The sequence below is a fragment of the Pristis pectinata genome, chromosome 10 (genome assembly GCF_009764475.1).
Source record: "Pristis pectinata isolate sPriPec2 chromosome 10, sPriPec2.1.pri, whole genome shotgun sequence".
In the NCBI taxonomy this organism is placed as follows: Eukaryota; Metazoa; Chordata; class Chondrichthyes; order Rhinopristiformes; family Pristidae; genus Pristis; species Pristis pectinata.
In genome coordinates, this window is record NC_067414.1 from 85,616,547 (window position 1) to 85,638,578 (window position 22,032).

At 40.3% G+C, this 22,032-nt stretch overlaps 1 protein-coding gene across 1 annotated transcript in view; it reads right to left on the bottom strand.

The window, feature by feature from the left end:
* rev3l (REV3 like, DNA directed polymerase zeta catalytic subunit) overlaps nt 1-22,032 on the bottom strand; it is a 158,891-nt gene that overhangs the window by 42,655 nt on the left and 94,204 nt on the right. The window contains exons 13-19 of the mRNA XM_052024197.1: nt 16,561-21,121; nt 10,121-11,040; nt 8,989-9,071; nt 6,105-6,227; nt 4,826-5,030; nt 3,326-3,437; nt 955-1,070 (exon numbers count right to left, since the gene is read on the bottom strand). Coding sequence (XP_051880157.1) covers nt 955-1,070; nt 3,326-3,437; nt 4,826-5,030; nt 6,105-6,227; nt 8,989-9,071; nt 10,121-11,040; nt 16,561-21,121 — 6,120 coding nt within the window. The remainder of the gene's footprint in view (nt 1-954; nt 1,071-3,325; nt 3,438-4,825; nt 5,031-6,104; nt 6,228-8,988; nt 9,072-10,120; nt 11,041-16,560; nt 21,122-22,032) is intronic.

Consider the following 22,032-nt stretch of genomic DNA (forward strand, 5'->3'; position numbering starts at 1 on the left):
GCAGACTTACCTACAAGTAGCTGCTCTCAATCCAATTTTGCTAGGTCATGTGTTATGATATTGAAACCTTCCTCCAGTTCAAGACCTTAATTTCCAGTTCATCATCCCTTTCTGTAGCTACCTTGAAACTTACTTCTAGAGCTATGATCACCATCTCCAAAATGCTCTCCCAATGATCCTCCAACCACTTGACCAGCTGTTTCCTCCAAGATTACGTCCAGTACTATTCCTTCTCTATTAGGACTATTTATACACTGGCTCGAAAAGCTCCTCTGGACACACATTAGAAGTTCCATCCCATCTAAACCTTCCATACAAAAGCAATTACAGTTAATATTGAGGAAACTGAAATCCCCTACGACTATATCTCTATTTTTCTTACACCCCTCTGTGATTTGATCTGCTCCTCCATCTCCCACTGCCTGTTAGCACATCCCCAGCTTTGAAGCCCCTTGTTTCTAAGCTCTACACATGGGTCTTATTTGAAGAGCCTTCCCCATCAGTAAATGAGAAGAAAAGAAATACAAGGATATAATGGAGATACAAGAGACTACAAATGCTAGAATCTAGATCGACAAACAAAATGCTAGAGGAACTCAGTGGGTCAGGCAGCAACTGTGGAGGGAAATGGACTGAAGACCGAGTCCCAGATGAAGGGTCTCGACCCGAAACATCATCTGCCCATTTCCCTCCTCAGATATGGCCTAACTGGAGATCCTCCAGCATTTTGTCAGTTACAAGGATATAATGACTGAGTTAAATGAGCAAGGCTGGAGGAGGCTTACATGTACTATATAACAAAAAAGCCACAGAATTGTTGGCTGTATAACCCATTGCCATGCTATAAATTCTCTGTAAATTGAGTGCCCAGATATCTGGCATTTAGCATGGAAGGGTAAATTGAAGAAGCTTCTCTTTTTAAAATAAGTGTACTTGTTAATTTGACTGCATTACCTGGAACACGGGAAACCATTTGACAGAGATCAACCTCCAGTGCAGCAGCTCGCTGAAAAAGGTAGCTCCATGAATGCATCTGAACTTCATATCCCAGCAAAATATCAGGATCATACCTAATAAAGGGGAGTTCAACACGATTACTTTTCAACCAAGTATTCAGTTTCATAGTTTCAGCTGAAAACAAAAATCAGATCAAGTTTTCAGAAAAATGAGTAAAAACTTCAGTATGCACCATCACAAAGACTTCTGATGAAGCGGCTTCAACCTGAAACATTAATTCTGCTCCTCCTTCCTGACCTGCTAAGTGCTTTCAGCATTTCTAGATTTCCTTATGACATAGGAGGGTTTACAGCCCATCAAATCTATGCTGGCTAATTACGGAATCCTCCCCTCCCACTAATTTTTCCTATAATCTACTCTCTCCACATTCTCATCAATTCTCCACAAATTCTACCATTTACCTACACAAATCAGGTAATTTACAATGGCCAATTAACATAGCAAACCACTCACTTTTGGTATGTGGGAGGAAACTGGAGTCACAGAAAATGTGAAAATTCTGCAGGTGGCCAGGATTGAACCCAGGTTGCTGGAATTTTGAGGCAACAACTCTACTAGCTGCACTACTTTGCAGCCCACAGCATTTTCTGTTTTTATTTTAGATCTCTAGCAACTACATTTTCTTTATTTCCAAGACTTCTTTGCAGCCTCACGTTCCTTCTCATACCTTGGGTGATACATGATGTCTTTCTATCCATTTCATCTTTTTTGATAAAGTCAGAACAGCACAAAGACCATGGGAGAATGAGAATATAGCAGACACAGAGGATTTCCAAGAATGTCCTCATTCCTGCCTCACAGTTAGCCCTGGAGTCTTAGCATCAAGAACCCATGTAGCACAAGGATCTATCCTTGAGACTCTGTTCCTCATCTACATACTGTCAGTCAGCAATTAAATTCTAAAGACAAGGAATGGCAATGCTATTCAGCTCTCACTTATTCACCATTCTCTCTACCACTTCACTGCCTATGTTATCAGTCTGCTTGTTCCATCCAGGTCTGGATGAGTAAGACATACTTTACTGCATTCAAAACCAGCACAACTCTGTTCCCTTGTCATTTATATCATTCCCTTCCCAGGCTACTGAGCTGAACTTCAAACAATGCTATTCTATTCAACTGCAAGTGGAGGTTTAAACCCTTCAGCCTCTCCATCTGACAAATCTCTCCTCAATTTCAGCCTCCACCCCCCCTCCACTTCAAGTGCTTGGCTGTACTATCCCTATCTTTCAAATTCTTCAGAGACTCTTATTAAAGAGTTTTCTTTACAACTTCCTTTGGTCTCAGGACTTCCAGCTGGCTACTTATGCAACACTTCCATTCATTTCACATGCAGCAGAAGCTTCAGCTCCTGCACCTCGTGTCTTAGAAATCACAACACAAAACCACACCACCTCAACAATATCCTTTAAGAATTCATCTGTTTGCTCTCTTGGTCACCCATCCTAGCATCTTCTCTCGGACCTCAGTGTCTGTTATTTTCAAAAGTAATTTTTTCTACCCTCCAAGTACCCTGGACATTTTAAATTTTATAGACACCTTATCCAAGTTGTATGTTTCCATACAATTATATTTCAGGAATTCCTTCATTCCCTTAAGGATTTATCCAATCATACCTTGGGATTGGAACTTTTTAATAAAGGGTAAACATGATAACTCACAATAAAAGGTAAAACAATTTGATACTTGCAGTCAAAAAAATTCTACTGTGCACCATTCAATGCCCAATTATGACTCTAATCAAAATAATTTCGAAGGAAATACTGTTGAGGATACAACCACCCACAAGCAAGGAATAATATTTTTCGACTATGTACATTCTATGCATGAAATTAAAGAGACCCTTAAAAATACACAGATATAATTATTAGGCAATGGTGTTGAGAATAATGATGAATTAATCACTAAATTACTTTGCATTAATTTGGAACACCCTTAAAATAAAAACATAGTAAATAACATGATCCTCATCAGCATTATCAGAACATCCATATCGCCCCAATTCTCTGAGACACACGAGATTCTGCAGATGCTGGAATCTGGAGCAACACACAAAATGCTGGAGAAACTCAGCAGGTAAGGCAGCATCTATGGAGGGAAATAAACAGTCAACATTTCGGGTCGAGACCCTTCATCAGGACTGTGTGTATTGCCCCAATTCTCTGCCTTCAAAGCATTTCCTTTCCCTGTGGAAGCAGTAGTCATAATTCTCATCATAAAATGAGACACAGCTACTTTAGGAGGTTGTGAAGGAGGCATGATGGTTCAAGTATTTACCAGTGTTTCAAATAATAAGTGCAAATAGTACCTTCTGACGTGACGAACGAGTTCTTGAAACAATTCCTTCTCGTCATTCACATAAGAAACTTGAAGACCTGTGACACCAGATCTAACAAGCAGTGGGGCCTGGGCCCTGAGTTCTGAAATAATGAATGAACATTGTCTCAAATTACTTGTGTTAAGATCTGGAAATCTGTACTAACATGATGCAATAGAGCATTGCCCATCAGCTCAAATATTCTGGCATAACTTGGGCCATGTTATCTGCTGAAATTAAACCAGTAACTTATCAAATTCATTTAATGCCAAATCAGCATTCGATATACTAACTATGGATAGAGGAAATACATAAATGTTACAATGTACGAGTGCTATCCAACTTTATTCATTTTTCAGCAACTGGACACCTCTGGCAAGGCCAAGATTTATTGCCCACCCATAATTGTCCTTGAGAACATGGTGATGAGCTGTCAATTTGCATGCAGTCCCAATGCAATCTTCAGTATAAATTCTACAAAATTTGCACATGGCAATGTAACTGACTGTACAAATTTACAGGCCACAACCAAATGATGTCAGGCAAATCAATCATGAAAATTGATTCTTAATGGAGGAGCTGTAATGTTTTGGGGTCAAAGTTTAAATTTAGATCCTGCCTTCTATAACTTACCATATACACAGAACTACACAGATTAGAAAGTAACAGGTTCAATCAATGGTAAGTACTAAAGTAATAGATTTCCAGTAGGAAAAGAAGGAAAAACTTCCTAGCAGCTGCTACCCCGTGATCTGAACTTGGAACTTTGCATATTGGGGATAAGCCAGAATTGTTCTCTGCTGTAACATCCGTAAAAATGCTTAAAACATTGCCGCTTCCACAGATTTGAGGGATTAGAGGTTAGAAAAATAACATTGTCCACATTTTGTGTGCGAGAGATCTTTGAAGGTCACATTTCCACTTAATAAGAATCTGGATCTAGGTGATCCAGATTGGTGATCTGCAGTACTTTTGGAAAAATTAGAATCTCTCTGGTCAGCAATTCAAAGGTCTATTCAGATAAGAAATGGAATGCCTTTCCAGGTTAAAGGCACTATGCGCAAGTTGTTGCTGTTATATGACACCTGGATACATTTAGTTTGTCAAACAAATCCAGATAATTGAAAAATGGAAAACTGATTAGATATAAATGAATTACTTAAAATGGTGTATTTATCCATTAAGGTAACTAATTCCAAAGGATTTATTTTAAATAATTTCCTTTTCAATTTATTGAGTGCTGTATGTAGACAATGGATTCTCAAAGCAGAAAAGTTATAAAGTTTTAAAATACTACAAGTGCACTCAAGTAACTTAATGTTTTCATAAAGCAAATATAAACACATCATCTATCTGATTTGCACCCTCTTATCTTGCAGAATACTACCTTAGCAGATATACTATAAATAATCAATACTGTTGGCAAAATGTTCTTAGTTAAATAACTTCTATATTCTCCAGGGTATATCCTTATTGTTCTATGCTTCATACCAGAAGGGGTGCCTCTGTTGGAGTTGATATGATTTTTATCAATTACTATAGCACCAATAATCTCAGTTTTGTTTGTTTCTGGAAGCACTGCATCGGAAGAAATACAGTAGAATAAGGCACAGATTGGATCAAATTCCGGGTCAGGTTCCAAATCACGTCTTGTGCGAGCATGCAACTCCATGCTCATGAGTACAAGGTACTGCACCTGCAAACAGAAAAAGGTTCAGAGCTCACTTGAATAAGTAAATCACAAAGTTCTCTGCATTTAAAACAACTTCTCAACTTTTCTATTCTCCTCCTCAATAAATGAACTTTGATACTTCTATTAATAAAGATGGCCTTATTAACTTGTGTTGCGACTTTGTGATTTCTGTATCTATACTCCCAGATTTCTCTGCTCTTCCAGCCTATTCGGATACTTGTTCAAATGTACAAATGAAGCATCTTAAGAACACAGTAAAATTAAAATTATCTGAGCCAATCAAAAAATCTTGTTCAAAGTTGCCTCCATTAATGTGCTTGATAATATGAAGTATTCCTAATTTATAACTAGCTTTATCAATCCAAGCCTTGACCAAAGAAGAAAAGCTCCTAAGTCTTCTGCCAGTGACACTGTGAGCTAGTTGTCAAGAACCTGACAACTGCATATTCTCCTCCATTTTCCTCACCTGCTCACATTATTGGGGGGGAAAAAATGTTTTAGTTGGTAGCACTCACTGAGTCAGCAATCGTGAGCTCAATCCCAATTCCAGAGAGATGAACACAAAGATATAAGTTGGCAATTCAGTGCAGAACTGAACTATTGGAACTGCAGCCTTTCCAGTGAAGCATAAAACACTGGCTTCACCTGCCCACTCAGGCTAAAGATAAAGGGTGGCAAGGTGGTGCAGCATTTAATGCTGCTGCCTCACAGCTTAAGGCACCTCTGGTTCAAAGAACAGCAAACCTGGCCCTGGTCAGTACTTATTCTTCATTTCAACATTACAAAGAAAGATCTGGTGCCATTTGTGGCAGTTTGCTCCCACAGCACAGTTGCAATTACACATCAAGAGTACATAATTGGCTACAAAGTTCTTTGGTACAGCAGAAAATCATGAAAGGCACTATGGAAATGCAAGTCACTTCCTTTTGCACAAAAATACTATGATACCTACAGCATATAAGCAACATTTAATTTAGCAGTCCCAGCTTACCACACTTAAACATTAAATTACAGAAGAAACTTTAGTTATAAGGAAGGCATGGTTTGAAAGAAGCAAGGACTGAATAGATACAATACCTCATGCAAAGCTTTTGCCTCCTGGAGATTTTGTTGGCTGACTTTGAAGCCATAGGAGTTGTTTAAAGTTGGCCCTTCTATTTGGGACGTACTTTTCCTAGAAGACTGAACAGCAAACTGATTCTGGAACAGAGCATGAACATAATCATGGAGTTTTCCACAAGTAAAACAGCAACAGTAGAATTTTATATTAATTGCAAATGAATTTCTAAATATTTAATATGCAATAGGAGAACCAACAAGGAATCCTGAATCATTTCAAAGTGGAAGGAACCTGCAGTCACAATTCTACACAACTTCATAACTGTTGTTTCAAAACAACAGCACTGAATAACATTTGTGTGTTTGTGGGCCTTGTGCGAATCTGCAGGAGTAAGGCTCCAGTGGCTATGCACATGCATATAGAAACAGAAAATGCTACAAATACTCAACAGGTCAGGCAGTGTCTGTGGAAAGACTGAGGAAAGAAAATCAATGCTTCAGGTCAATGTTGTAAAATCACTATCTTGAAACATCACTTCTTTCCCTCCACAGATGGTGCTTGACTTGCAGATCACTTCCAGCTTTTTCTGTAATATTTTATTTGTCCACGTATATGCTGCTCTCTTTGCAATTGCACTTTGGAAATCCCACAAGGTTGATGTGTGCCATGGATCACAGATTCCCAAGAAAACAGAGATCTTTAGTATGCCACTCTGGCCATCTTTCTAATTCACACAATATCTGGAGTAACCCAAGGCCACTATGAACGAAGCTCACAGTAACACAGCTGTTACGTCAATGCCCTTCACAAGTTGAGACATCCACTGAGCATACATGATGCTCTGCATAGTTTGAAAATTTGGCGAATTGATAATTCCATCAAATCAGCATGATAGAAAACAAGTTGGTAGGTTAATTGGCTGCTATAAAATTGTCCTCAGTGTGCAGGTAAATGGTAAAATCTGGGGTAATTGAGGGGAAGAATAAAATGGGATTAGTTTAACATTAGTGTATATGGGTGCTTGATGGTCAGTGTGGACTTGATGGACCGGAGGTCTTGTTTCAATGCTGTATTGCTCTATGACTATGAAAACCAACAAAAAAAAATGCAGATGCTGGAAATTTGGCTCAGTAAGTCAGGCAACATCTGTGGAAAGAGAAACAGAGATAAAGCTTCAGATTGAAAACAAGTGTGTTTTAAGTTGCAGAGAGAGCTGGGGGGGGGGGGTGGAGGAAAGAGGATGGAGGGTAGGGGGATTGACAGGAGAAAGGCAACCTCTCCTGTAGGGGTTGCCACGGAGATGAACTATTGAGGCAGGCAGAGAATGAAAATGAACAAGGGAGCGGAAAAGCTGTGGATTGAGGGCAGGTAGAGCGAAAGAAAATAAATGTGCAATCCAGAGCTGCAGGAAGTGCCCAGCAGGTCATGTCGAAGAGAGACAAAATGAGCCAATATTAGGTGGAAAATCTACAGTGAGTAGTTCTGATACAAACAGAGAAAAAGTGCCCAGCAGGTCATGTCGAAGAGAGACAAAATGAGCCAATATTAGGTGGAAAATCTACAGTGAGTAGTTCTGATACAAACAGAGAAAGTGAGCTACCTGAATTTATAGAATTCAATAGTGAGTCTGGAAGGCCACAGTGTACCCAAAATGTGGTACTATTCCTCAAGCTTATGCTGTGCCTTGTTAGTAACAGTGCAAGAGGCCACAGATATACGTCACAATGGGAGACATAAGAGACTGCAGATGCTGGAATCTGGAGCAACACACAAGCTGGAGGAACTCAGCGGATCAGGCAGCATCTATGGAGGGAAATGGACAGTCGAGACCTTTCATCATGTCAGAATGGGAGTTGGATGGAGAATTAAAGTGGTAGACAACAGGAGGCTCAGATCATTGATGGTCTGAATGCAGGTGCTGTGCAAAGCATCACACAATCTGCGTTTGGTTTCTCCAATGTGGAGGAGACAACACTGTGAACACCAAATGTAATATGCTAGATTGGGGTAGTTCAAGTGAATCACTGCTTCACCATGTGGGGCCCTGGATGGTGGGACAGGTGTTGCATCCCCTGCAGTTGCATGGGAATGTACTATAACAAAGGAGAGAGGTTGATGCAGACAGAAGAGTGGACCAGACAATCGCAAGGAGAAACGATTCCTATGAGATACTGATAGGGAAGGGGCAAGATGTGTCTGATGGTGAAATGTCGTTGAAGGTGCAATAGATAATCAGTTGAATGTGAATGCCAGTGGCTTGGAAAGCAAGGACCAGGGGACCTCTATCCTTGCTCTGTCTATAAGAGGGGGCGAGAGCACTGGTGGGAAAAAGGGCTCTGTCAACAATAGTAGAGGAGAAACCACAATCCAGGAAGAAGGAAAACACTCAGAGGAACCTACGTGGAATGTTCTGTCAATGGTGCAGATATGATGGAGACTGAAGAACTGGGAGAATGGAATGGAGACTTCACAAGAGGCAGAATGAGAGTATAGTATAGTCAAGTATACTTTTTATCTGTTGCATCTATGTGCTTTAAGGTTATTAGCATACTGGTTATTAGTGCTGTAACTTTACCAGAAATTTGAACTGTCAATTTTGAGACAAAAGTTCAAAGCAAACCATGAGGGCCAGGGAACTTAAATTTTAGCAATTAAATGAATCTGGAATCACATGAACTTCATTTTAAAAAAACTGGTATCAACAAAGGTGACCATGAAATTGTTGTTGAAAACATCAACAATGTCATTTACCCATCAGTTCCTGACTCAAACATCTCTAATAAATTAAATGCCTGTACTCCTACCTGCATTAGAAGTGGGCAACAAGATGCAAGTGAAGTAATTGACCTGTTACTCCAGTATCAGTGACAGCATTTTACGTAACAAATAAAGGACAGTTACCTTAAGTTGAGTTGTTAGCAGGACTCTCCTCAAGGAGTCAGAATTACTGGCCTTTCTTTGACTTATCTTCTGCTGTCTGGGCTCTGAGTAAGTTAAAATAATTTACATATTAAACAAAGATGTTCACAAATACATCCTGCTAAAGACTTAAGTCAGAGTCATACAGAATGGAAATACGGCCATCAGCTCACTGAGTCCATGCTGACCATGAAGAACCCATGTGCATTAATCCCCTTTTATTGTCCCCACGTTATCATCAACTCCCCTCCCCCCCCAGAGTTCACACATTTGGAGCAATTTACTATGGCCAATTGATCTACCAACCTGCTCGTGTTTGTGATGTGGAAGGAAAATGGAGCACCCAGAGTAAAACTCATGCAGTCATAGGGAGAATGAGCAAACTCCACACAGACAGCACTGATGGCCAGAATCGAATATTCATATTCAGATACGGTCATCACTGGAGAAATGATTATGAGCTGCCTTCTTGAATTACTGTAGTGCTTCTGGTGAAGGTACACTCCACAGTGATGTTGGGCAAGGATTTATACTCAGCAATGATGAAGGAATGGTTTTACATTTCCAGGTCAAGATGGTGTACAACTTGGAGGGGAATTTGCAAGTGCTGGTGTTCCCATTTGCTTGAAAGCCTTGATGGTGGAGGTCATGGGTTTCTAAGGTGCTGTTGTAGTAGCCTAGGTGTGTAACTATTCAGTAGATGGTACAGAGTGCAACCACTGTGCATTGGTGGTGGACTGAATAAGTATTTAGGGTGGAGGATGGTACTGATAAAGATGTTTTGTCCTGGATGATGTCAAGCTTTTTAGTGCGAATTCACCCAAGAGTTTTCCCACCTAAAAATACCACACTTAAAACAAAGTGTCATCTCTAACTCAACAGCTCACTCCAGCTTAAAATAACTCAACTAAGCCAACAGAGAATCAAATCTAGCTGACTACTTTAACATTAAAAAAACCCAAAGGACCTGTATGGTTTATTATTGAATACTTTAATCTTACCAAAGCCTGTAATAAAAGATGCTATATTGAAACCCCAACATGAAATCCATTTATAGTTATAGTAATAGTTGCTCTTTAACCAACAACTTCCAACCACTGGTATGACCACTCACCCATTTGTATCGGAGTACAGTAAAGTACTTCAGGAATGCCATCTTTTCTGCTTCTGTGTGCCATGGGTGTGCTATGTAGAACAGAAAGAGAATTCTCAGCAGCTCCCGCTTTAGATTGAAGGGGTGAATTTTCTAGTAGCTGTTCATCACTCTGCCCAGTATTTGGAGATATGCTGCTCTGGGTCGGTGATGGAAAATCATCTGTAGTCTTCCTGTTGACATCTGGTGTTGGCTCAGCTACGTCCTTGTTTTCTTCATTTGGCTCCCACTGCCTAGTATTGGGGGAAGCTGGTTGCTGCCATGGAGATATCAGTGGTGAATCAGGAGAACTGTACGCACGGTAGTAATCATCCTCATCTTCAAACAGTTCTGCTACTTTAGATAGATGACTTGGAGACCTCTGCTTGGAGTTGTTCTGCTCTGGTGTTTTTAGGGATGGTGGTTCAGGAGAGGGATCAGTTTCATGAGTTTGCTCTGCAGCTTGTTCTTCAACAGGAACCGCAGAGAATGCTGCAGACGCCTTTTCAGATGTGGAAGCCTGATCTGCCTCTGAAGGCTGCCAGCATAGATCCTGGTTGGCATTCTCAGTTACAGCAGTCTGACCTTTTGAACATTTCTTTGAATGGTCATACTCTCGTTTTGCCTGAAGCCACAATTGTACCCGCTGTAAGCTAGGAGGGATTTTGCACGGTAGTATTATAATCTTACGGTCGTCAGAAGTTCCTGAGCCAATGCCCACTCTCTGAGCAGCAGAATGCCTACTTCCAGTAAAGGCAGGGGAGCCAGGTCTAGCATTTTGTGTCATTGCTGATAAGGCCATCTTCCAGAACTGCAGACCTTCCAGTGAAAAATCTCCATCAAACTCTGACAATTCATTGGGTAACCTGGTTTCAACTGTCAAAACTCGGCCTCCGATCTCCCTATTTTTGAAGGAAAGAATGATTTAGTCAGCTGGACAGAAGTCGCTTAACTTTTAAAAGAGACAAATTGCTAGAATCATTCTAAAACCTACAAGTAAAATGCTGGAGAGACTGGAACACTGAAATAAAAGCAGAAAGTACTGGAAATACTCAGCAAGTCAGGTCACATCTTTGAGAGAAAAACAGCACAAATATTTCAGGTCAATGAAACCTACTGCATGTGGCACATTTAAACAATCTTTTTTGTACATTGCTCTTCAAATTCTTCCACCTTTTGCCCGTAATGTGCTCATATCTGGAGCTCCACTGGTTGAAGAACTGTCATAAATTTCCACTTTGTGGAATTTAAGCACAAATGGTTTCTGAGCTTTAATTTTGGTCTGAGGTAATAAATAGTCATAATTGCAAATGTGTACAAATCATTTTACTTTCAACAAACATCTTAGGTTTGCATGCTGAAATCTTCTCACATGGTGTGATTGCAATCAATGTTGCTGTTCTATATTCTGTTTGGCCTTTGAATTTGTTAGGAGTGGGACACAAAATCCTTCCTTTAAAAAAGTGTCGAGAAACAAAATATAACTGCAGATGATGGAAGTCTGAAATATAAACAGGAAATGCTGGAAATATTCAGCTGGTCAGGTAGCACCTATGGAAAGAGAAACAGAGTTAATGTTTCAGGTTGAAGCCCTTTCATGAGAACAGGGAAGGAAAGAAAACAAGGTAATATCACACTGTATGGATGATGGGGGCAAATAGGTCAAAAGGGATACAGCAAAAATCTATTAATTCAGACTATTGGATGTTATTCCTATTAATATTCCAACACACTTCTCATCATCAAGGACACCTTCAAGGGATGGTGCCTTAAGGTGGAAGCATCACTAAGGACCCTCACTGGGACATGCCCTCTTCTTGTTGCTACCACTGGGGAGGCGGTACAGGAACCTGAAGACCCACACTCAACAATTTAGGAACAGCTTCTTCCCCTCCACCATCTGATTTCTGAACGGTCCATGAACCTACGAACACTCCCTCATTATTCCTTTTTTTTTTGCACTATTTATTTTGTAATTTATAGCAATTTTGTGTTTTTGCACCATACTGCTGCTGCAAAACACAAATTTCATGTCATGTAAGTCAGTAACAATAAATCTGATTCTCATTTAGATGTTGAACAGTAGAATGAAAGATGTTCCAGTGAATCCAGAAAGTTTCAAAGGAGTGTGGCAACTGGGGTCCCAGTGATTGGAAAGGGAGTGAGGGAAATGGAGACCTGGTGAATGGAAAGGAAGTGCAAGAAATATCACCTGGTGAGCCAGAGGCAGAACCATTGGGGGTTCCAAATAGTCAGCTAACAGTTTATCCGAGTTTTACCGTCAGGCAGAGCCAGGGTTGCTGTGAGAACAAGCTGTAAATGAGGTCATCTGGTCAATGGGGATAGTTTGGGAGGGAAGTGACGGTCCTTTGTTCATAAAAATAATAAACTGAGGGCAGTTAAAGAGCAAGTATGCAGATAAAGGAATGTAAAAATTGTGAGATGCAGGGCTGCAGGTCATGCCCAACAGGTCAGGTTGTGCTAATGGAGAGGGAAAAGAGGTAATACCACAAATGGATGACCTGGCCCATTCTGATACACACAGAGAAAGCAGGTTACCTGAAACTGTAAAATTTGATATCAAGTACAGAACTCTGCAATGTACCCAGACAGAAGATGAATTGCTGTCCCTCAACTTTATGCTGGACGTTATTATAACAGTGCAGGAGACCACAGACAGGTCAGAGTAGGAATGGGATAAAGAATTAAACTGGTAGGCACCAAGCAGCTCAGGGTTGGCCTCACGGTCTGAACAGGTATTCAGCAAAGTGGTCATGCAATCTTGGCTGGGTTTCTGCAGTGCAGAAGAGACCACACATGAACACTGAATGCAGTACACTAGATGCTATATTGGAAGAAGTGCAAGTGGAACGCTGCTTCAACTAGAAAGATCGTTTGGATCCCAGGATGGTGGGAAAGGAAGAGATGAAAGGACAAGTGTTGCATTTCCTGCAGTTGAATAGGAAAGTGTTATAATAAGGGAAGTGGATGGTGGAGATGGAGGAGTGAACCTGGATTCCAGAAGATAACGGTTTCTATGAATTGCTGAAAGGGGAGAGGAGGGGAAAGATGCATCTGGTGGAGTCTTGTTAAAGGTGGTAGAAATCCCAAAGGATGGTGGTCTGGAAGGCAAGGACCAGAGGAACTTTATTTTGTTCTCATTGCACCCTCAGATCCATGCTTAATGCCCTGCATCAGCACATGTACGCTCTTGACCTCACTCAGCAACAACACTGTCTCACTCTAGCTCAAAGTTGTCAAGGTCTGCAGTTCTCTTCACTGGATTCACATTTGCAGCAGATGAGTTTTAACCCTCCTTACAAATATCAAAGATGCAAATTCAAGTAGTTCTTAAATTCCAATGCCCCTCCCAATCCTCCTCTGCCTTCATTTTCTTCTGATCCCATTTCCAGGCCCTGCTACCTTTTCACTATCCCTTCTGATCTTCCCCTCCATCTTTTCTCCCCTCATCCAATTTTTCTCATTTATATTGACGACACTTTCAATAATTCTCTTCAACTTTGACACTAGCCAATTCCTTGGTTCCAATCTTTACCATGGACGTACAATCCTTCTACACCTCCATACCACACTAGGATAGTCCAAGATCCCTCGGTGTCTTCCTTGAACGGAGGCCCAACCAGTTCCCCTCCACTGACACACTCATTCCCCTGGCTGAACTCATTCTCACATTGAACAACTTCTCCTTGAACTCCACACACTTTCTCTGTATTGAAAGGAACTTGCATTGTTCCAAGCTACATCTTTTTTTTTATGGAATACATGGAACAGTCTTTGCTTTACCTTTGCTGGACCCTACTTGGGTCCACTCCCTCAACTCTATTTCAATACATCAATAAGTACATGCAGAACTCAAAAACATCATTACTTTTGCTGCCAATTTCCATCATACTCTTACTGTCACATGGTGCATCTCTGACACTTCCCTTTCTAATCTTTCTGACTCCGTCTCAGAAGGTAGATTGGCGACAAATATCCTTTACAAACCTAGACTCCCACAGCTAGCTTAACTACTCTTTCCCAAACCTGCCAACAAGATTCCACACCAGACACCTTCCCCTCCCGTTTCAGCATTTCGAAGGGACTGCTCTCTTTGTAATTCCCTGGTCTGCTCTTCCATCACCACCAACCATGCCCAGTCTTACATCACTTTTCCTATGTAATCGCAGGAGAAGCAACATCTATCCTTTCACCTCTTTCTTTCCCATCATCCTGGTATCCAAACTGTCTGTCTGGGTGAAGCAGGCTTTCACTTGCACTTCTTCCAATCTGGTGGACTGCATTCAGCATTCACAATGTGATCTCTATGTTGAAGAGACCAACTGCAGATTGGGCAACAGCTTTGTGGAGCACCTACTTCAGTCCGTGGAAGTGACCTGTTCCCTGCTGCTCTAATTCTCCACTCCACTTTGATCTGTCTGTTGCCTCCTGCACTGTCATAACGAGGCCCATAATGTGCTTGAGGGCACATTGTGGCCTTTCAGACCCGAAGCTGTAGAATTCAGTATCAAGTAACTTGCTTTCTGCTTCTGTATCAGAATGGGTCAGGTCATCCATCTGTGATACTGGCTTTTTTTCTCCTTTTTCATTAGCACAGCCTGGCCTAGTGGGCATATCCACAGTCATGCATTTTATAAATCTTACATTATTTTGTCTGTGTTCTCACTCTCCAACTGCCCTTGGCCCATTACTTTTATGAACAGAGGACTGTGTCCTTAACTGCCCCATTAACCTGTTGATCAAATGATCTAATTTACAGCTTATCCTCTGGCCAACCCCGGCCCCATCCTACCTACTCTGTCCCATTCACCCTCCAGTATGATACTAAATTATTTACCATTTATGCCTGAAAAGTTAATTTTCTTTTTCCACAGTTGCGACCCGACTTGCTAAACACTTCCAACATTTTATTTATTTTTAAAAAACCATACCAATATCATTACAAAAATTGCTAGAATGACCAAATCCAGAAGGTGGGAATACATATTTCTGAATTTAACCTAAAGTGGTGAATACATTTAATAGGCATACCTATCTAGAAAGGAAGACAAAAGCTGCTTCCATTTCAAAAATTAGATCTTCCAAAAGGGAAGAGTTTGTACCATGCACCTTTAATTTCTGTACTTAAAAATAATAATCCAACAGGGACAAAAACTGTTCCCTACACTAGTCATCTGGCTATTAGCTTGTATGCAAGGATTTTTCTTTCTGCTAGCAAATGGCCATTACTAAGAGACTTGGTTAACACTCTGGATACCAAAGTCTAACTGAATCATTGGACTTTATAGTGTTAATTTCTAAAACGTCTTTGGAGGTACATTCACTGATCCCAATACAGGTGACTCCAGTGTTATTGGGGGAGATCGCATCATGTTCCTCAAAAATTTCAGACTTAAATGTTGAATTCTACAGCCTGAAGGAACCATGTCACAATTTTCTGTAATTCGCAGCTGCATCAATCTGCACATGCATCACAAAACAAAAGTTGAAAAAAAAACTATTTATTTTCTCACATAAATTCTGTCAGAGCAAATTTTATTCCATATTTCAAATTTTTCGGTAGTGATTTGTAAGGGAGAATTTCCGTTACCCGATTGGGTGTAATGTGGGGGTTGCCTGTATAGTAAACATGCATCCTTCAGACTGGGATGTGGTAATCACAGTGCTTGGATTATCTTTCGCAGAAAACCATCTTGAATTTCTTCAGAATGAAGGTGTCCTGAGCAAGTAGATTAAACCCACTGCAAGAAGTACACTGTTCTCCAGTGCTAAATTGAACACATTCTATAGCCTGTGATTCAAATATGTAAAAACATATGCAAAAACAGATAAATCCACCCGTTAGTGACACAAGTCAAATTTTAAAAAGATTTAAGGTATGTGTCTCATTTGATTGGATAACAATCTAGCAATAAGGGAGGTGCACAAATTGAAGTTGCAAAGTAGTATCTTGGAGCACTGGTCTAATCCTTTTGGAGCAAATCCTTTTCACTTTTTTGTTGGTACTCTGCAGTGCCAAACAGTTCTTAAATGTGTAAATGAATAAACACCTTCTAATAAACAGACACTGAAAAGTATTAACAACATCAGGAGGAAATAGGAGATGATGTTTGTTCCGAAAACAACTTCATTAACAGTTAAGAAGAGTTCTGAACTGTTGAAAGAGGGAAATCTTGGGAAGAGCATGGACTGAATTGGCTAAATAACAGAGGAAATGTCATACTTATATATACATTAAGCAAGGAAAATTTTTGTTGCATTAGCAATTTTGCACACCAGAAACATGTTAGAATGATCTAAACAAGATATTTCACTATGGCATAACATAATACTAAAAGGTTTGACTGTATATTAATAATTTTATAATGTTACAGTAGGTACAGGGCAATTAGACCTCTTACCAGGGTTTTTCTGGAGCATCTGAAGGATCACTGCAGAATGGTTCCTGGTAGACAGTTTCTGCCAGGTTATGATCAAGCAGAGTTGCTACTATTTCCTCTCGACTTGGTGGTGACATTAAAGGCTTTAAAACATGGGCACCTGTTGTACGGTTGATATAACAGTTACTTCTGGTCTGTAATGGTGAACTGACAGATGCTGAAGAACCATGAGATGTCGCTGGGGAACCATTGCTGTATTTGGAAGCACAGAGCTCTGGATCTTCGCAGCTCATTGGTGCAATGTCATCACCAATAAATCCCATCGCTCCATTGGGACTTGAACCAGTAGAAAGACCAGAAAGACAGACCTCAGATTTGTCACACTCTCTTCCACTTCCCTCATCCAGTAGCATTATCTGGCTGGTGGATGACACTATAGGGCTACAGGAAGTTTCATTTTCCAAAGAATCATGGCATTGAATAGGTGACTGGTCCTTGAGCTCCATTATTGACACTCCAGACAAATGTGTACCTGATGACTCAGAAGAGCTCGACAGAGCATTCTGAACTGGCACATTGGAATCATTATTCAATTCTTTCAACTTTTCTCCATTGTCTAGAGAGGATTTCTCGAAAAGATCTGGGCTTATTGAGCCAGGCCTAGCCCACTCTGTACTTTCTGTGGGCCGAGTTACCTGGTCAAGGTGTTGGGGTTTACCATTCTGAGACTTGTACACGCAAGTCTCTATTATTGCCTGGGCAGGAACAGACTCCTGAATAACATCACTCAAAAACTTTTGAGGCAGGTTTTGCTCAGCTGCTGGCATGAATTGGCATCCAGAATACACAGTACAGTATCTGGTTTGTCCAACGGTATTGATATCAAAATTGTACGACTGAGGAAGTTCAGGTGATAAACTATCAAAACTGTAACAGCTATCAAAGCCGGCATCTGAATGGAAAACAGGGCTGTCATCCGAAAAAGGACATTTAGACTGAGAAGTCTGAGATTTCTTAGTCAACTCCCTTTTTGTTGTTTTGGTTTTCTTCTGCCCATGCTTGGCACTTCTAGAATTTTTTGTTTTTTTGGAGCAAGTGTCTTTTGGAGATTTTGAATGAGCAGCAGCAGCACTACCAGAAAGGTCCGCATCAGCAGAACTTCTATTGAATTCATTTTGCTCATTTGTGAGAGAAATATTTCTTTGAAACTGTGGTTTTGGTAAAGGACTTTGAGCATTCCCTTGCTGTGCTTTTTGTTGCCTTTTCTGCAGCATCTCTCTCAACACAGTGAGACTAGATTGACCATTACTCATCGATGTCTGACTATCCATTATTACACTTTGGTCAGATTTCTGAGATTGTGATATGATATTGGTCTCCAAAAAAGTTTCCGACACAGACTTCTGCTTTATCCGAGGAGGGGTGAAATCAGATATATCCAAAATGTTGCTAGTTTCTTGTTCCCTTTCAAAAACCTTCTTTGACAATCTACTGTGGTTACCTGGAGTAAAATTAAGACAATGAACATCCTTTCCGCTTCCTACCAGAGGAACTCTGGAAGGTAAGCCTGTAGCATTGTTGACTGGTGAAAATGTGGAATGTTGATTTGTCTCAGGCATGGGTAGTGTAGGTTTTGATTGCTGATAGAGTTTGGATTGCTGGAGCTGTTGAGATGGATGGTTTGCTTTGCCATCAGCCACCAGTGCCAATTGGGGTAATGCTGACTTTTGTTCAGATTCATAGAAGTGCGAGTTCGCTCCAATTTGAGTTTCTTTAACATGAGAACTATGTTGGCTACCAGTTTGCACATGGCTCATAACCTGTGACACCTGTTGGGAGAGTTTGTTTCTCTGTAGTCCACACACATCTTCAGAAGAATGAACTGGCAGATGAGAATACTGCAAAGACTGTGAAGAAGGTGGAACTGCAGAAGCTGCCGTTAACTGATCAAAGCAATGCTCGCTTTGAGAAAGGGCAAATCCTGCCTGCGATGCGAGGTTCGTGTCCATTGATAACCTGAAATTCTCTTTCATTGGAGTTTTATTTTCCAACATATAAATGGAATCAGTGTGTGTACATGAAGGACTTGTTTTACTGAGGTTGAAATGCAACTGGGACTGAGAAGGTGTTGCTAATTGAGATAGTGTATCTGAGACTTGTTCAACTGGTGGATAAGTAAAGGCAGGTAGGTCTGCATTTTCATCTGTTTCTAGCAAAGAGCAATAATAACCCCCAGATTCTCCTTGAATTTCTTCAGAATAGGGCTGTGTTGAAGGAAGGTGCCCTGTTGAGCAGATGCTAAGAGGAATACTGGGTTGCTCATCACTCTTGCCCGCAGGTTCAGATTCTGCAACAAGTACATTTTCAAAATCTCTACAAAACCCACTTCCGACTTTCTCTTTGGAAGATGAATTCAGTTCACCATTGACAAGTTCACAACTTCCCATTTGCTCATGCAGTTCTGAGCTTTGAGATGTTGCTTGTTTTTCAAAGTGTGGAACTTTACTTTTCTGTTTCCGTGTCCATCTTTTCCTAGTTTTTTTTCTATGTTTCCCTTTCTGTTCTTCTTTTTCATTATTTACTACCTGCTTAGATTTCTGGGATACTTTTGTCTTTTTGGCTGCTGCATAGTTAGCATTGCACGGTGACTTTTTCCTGGTTTTTAAACATTGCTTTTTGTCACTATTTCTATTACCTTGCACCAAATTTTTCTCATCAGAATTCCTTAAAGCACATGGATCACAGTCTCTTACCAGTATGTCATCTTCTACTGAAGCAAAGGTTGGCATTCCATCCTCTTGCATTTCACTTGGCGACCAACATCGAGGTGGTGATGGTTTAGGAGGACTTGGCATTCTCTCTGACATAAAGCCAAGCTTAGACATTACGTCTTTATATTCTGTTGAACAGTCATCAGCCTCAGCACTATAGCAAGGTGAAGGAGGAGAGAGGGGTGCAAATTCTATCTTCCTTGTTTTTACTTGACTTTGGCTAGTATGTTTCAGTTTTTCCTTTCTTTGTAATTTTTTGAATCTTCCAGCTCTTTTCTTTAAGCTCGCTTGAACTTTTGGTTTCTTTCCTCTCTTTGGTGTAGGCGCTGTAAAAGGTTTGCTAACAAAAGGGGGTTCAGTAATCTTAGGCCACCAGTCTTTTAGTGGTGAAAGCTTGTGGTACTTCTGCAGTTTATCATCATCAAGCACAACATGGTCTTCATTCGAGTCCACTTTCCCTACCTTAACCAACATATTTTTTCTACCTTTAAATCGGTTAATAATTATATATTTTATTATCACAGGAGGCTCCTTCTTATTGAGCCTCCTTCTTTTACGTGATCGTTGGGATCGATCTGCTCCATTATCATTGACTTTTGAACATTCTGGCCGAATTGGACTTGTCTTTAAAATTTCTGTGCCTTGGATCAGTTCAGTGTCTTCAGCTTCATAGCTTACTTTCCGCTTAGTTCGGAGTGTATATTTACTGCATGCTAGTCGAAATGATTGACCCTCCAAGCCATTTTCTGAAGATCTTGCCATATTAAAGTTTTGGGATGCTATCGGCAGCCCAGTATCTAAAGATTGAACAGAATTGTGATCCATTGGCACTTTGTTTTGCAATAACCCACTGCTACAAGAAAATTCAGTGGCTTGGGCATTTATCTTTGGAACTGCAGACTTTCTTGTCACCTGGGCACCATTTGATTTCTTTCTACTTAATTTGAGCTTTAACCTATGGTCATCTTGTTTCTGAATTTTAGAAGACTTGAAGACTTTTTCTGGACACTTCAGACAATTAGGAAGCACCACACTAGGAAAAAATGTGTATTGTGCCTCATGTTGATCAATGACCGTTTTCTCCCTTTGGGTTGCTTGAAAGTCTTCATATCTGATTTTAAGGTTTTGTTCAATGTTATTTCCAGCATCCGTTGAGGTGGTTTTATGTTCTTCAAAAAGCTGAACCCCATTTTTTATACCTATCAGGGGAATCAAAGGTTTATCATACACGCTGTTTTCTTTTTTATTGAATGCAAGAGGAACTTTATTAGCCATCCTTCCCACTATGGAACTGAGATTTGAATTGCCATGAAATTCACCTTCATTGGTTGGGCTTCTCAGGTGCGTAAATGGTAAATTCTTTTCACAGTTAATGCTTAAAAATCGTTTTACTCTCTGAAGTCTATCGGTTTGAGCTGTTAGCTGATTTTCGTAGTCACCGCTTACATGTTTGGTTTCACAGACTGCATCTGGAGATCTAGCTACCATATCAGGGTCCACAAACTTCATACTGTCTTCACTACATCCACTGTGTTTTAAATCATAAGTGGCCTCATTAGAAAAGTTGGAAACAGAGTGCTCAGGTTTCTTTGCTTTGATAAATGTATTTTGGTATGAGGGCAGTTCCGTAGAGTTCAAACCATCGAGTGTATGAAGCGTGGTACCTGCACGATTGCACTGTAGTCCAACGTGATCAGATGACGGCAGCTCTAATATTGCAGGCTCTTTGTGAAAAGTTGTTTTGGTCAGCACTTTGTCTCGAACTGCTAACGTCGAATGAGTTCTTGAACCATTTTCGCCTAAAGTATTATCTAAAATTCAATAAGACATTTATGAAGAATAGGTAAAACATGAAAATACTTCAAGCTTAATATATTAAATTTTGCGACATTAATAGTTATCCACTTTCAAGCTACCCTCAACTGTGTTAGTTCAACCGTAACAGCATTAACACGTCGCAGTGACTACTCAAGGTTACCACCTTTCCTTCCCTCCCTGAAATAAATGAGCTAAAAGCCAGAAATTTAAAATAGTTTAATGGTTCAGTGATTAACTTCAGAAAAATAGCCTACGTAAAGAAACATCTTTCAAAGGGTGTAGCTGGTTAGTAGAAGGCACGTTCCAGGTCAGACACAACATGCAAGATCCAAACGAGGCTGAAATTTTTGCTTAATTTTACAACACAACACCTTAAAATTCACCAAAAACAAGAAACAGGACTGGAAGCCAATGATCCAGTAAACTGGTATGGATGTGTAAGATATGGATTTCCACTTGCGCATCTTCAGAGCCAGCCTTGAAGGCATTTAGTGAAAATTAGGGATTTACACAACAAGTCTCACTTTCCCTATGATGCGGGTTTAAAATGCATGAACAGATGCTTGTAAATAAATAGCCTGTCGATTTTCCTATGTCTGAATCACACAGCACAGAAAAACATTCAGGGCCATTGTCCTTACGTCAGATCCACTTAGTTTATGTCTTCCCTCTTTCTCCACAGTCCTGAACAATTTTCCTTTTCCAGGTATGTTTCTATACAATTGTGCCTTTGGTCAGAGGAAGTTCAAAGAAAAAAAATATGCTGTAGGAAACTGTAAGATGAAATTGGTAGATAAAAAAAAGGCACCTGAGATATAGATCTATTTTTAGACAGATTCATCTGATTTGTATTTCACTCCAACAAAGATAGTTAACATAAACAAGGAGGGGTTGATGTCTCAAG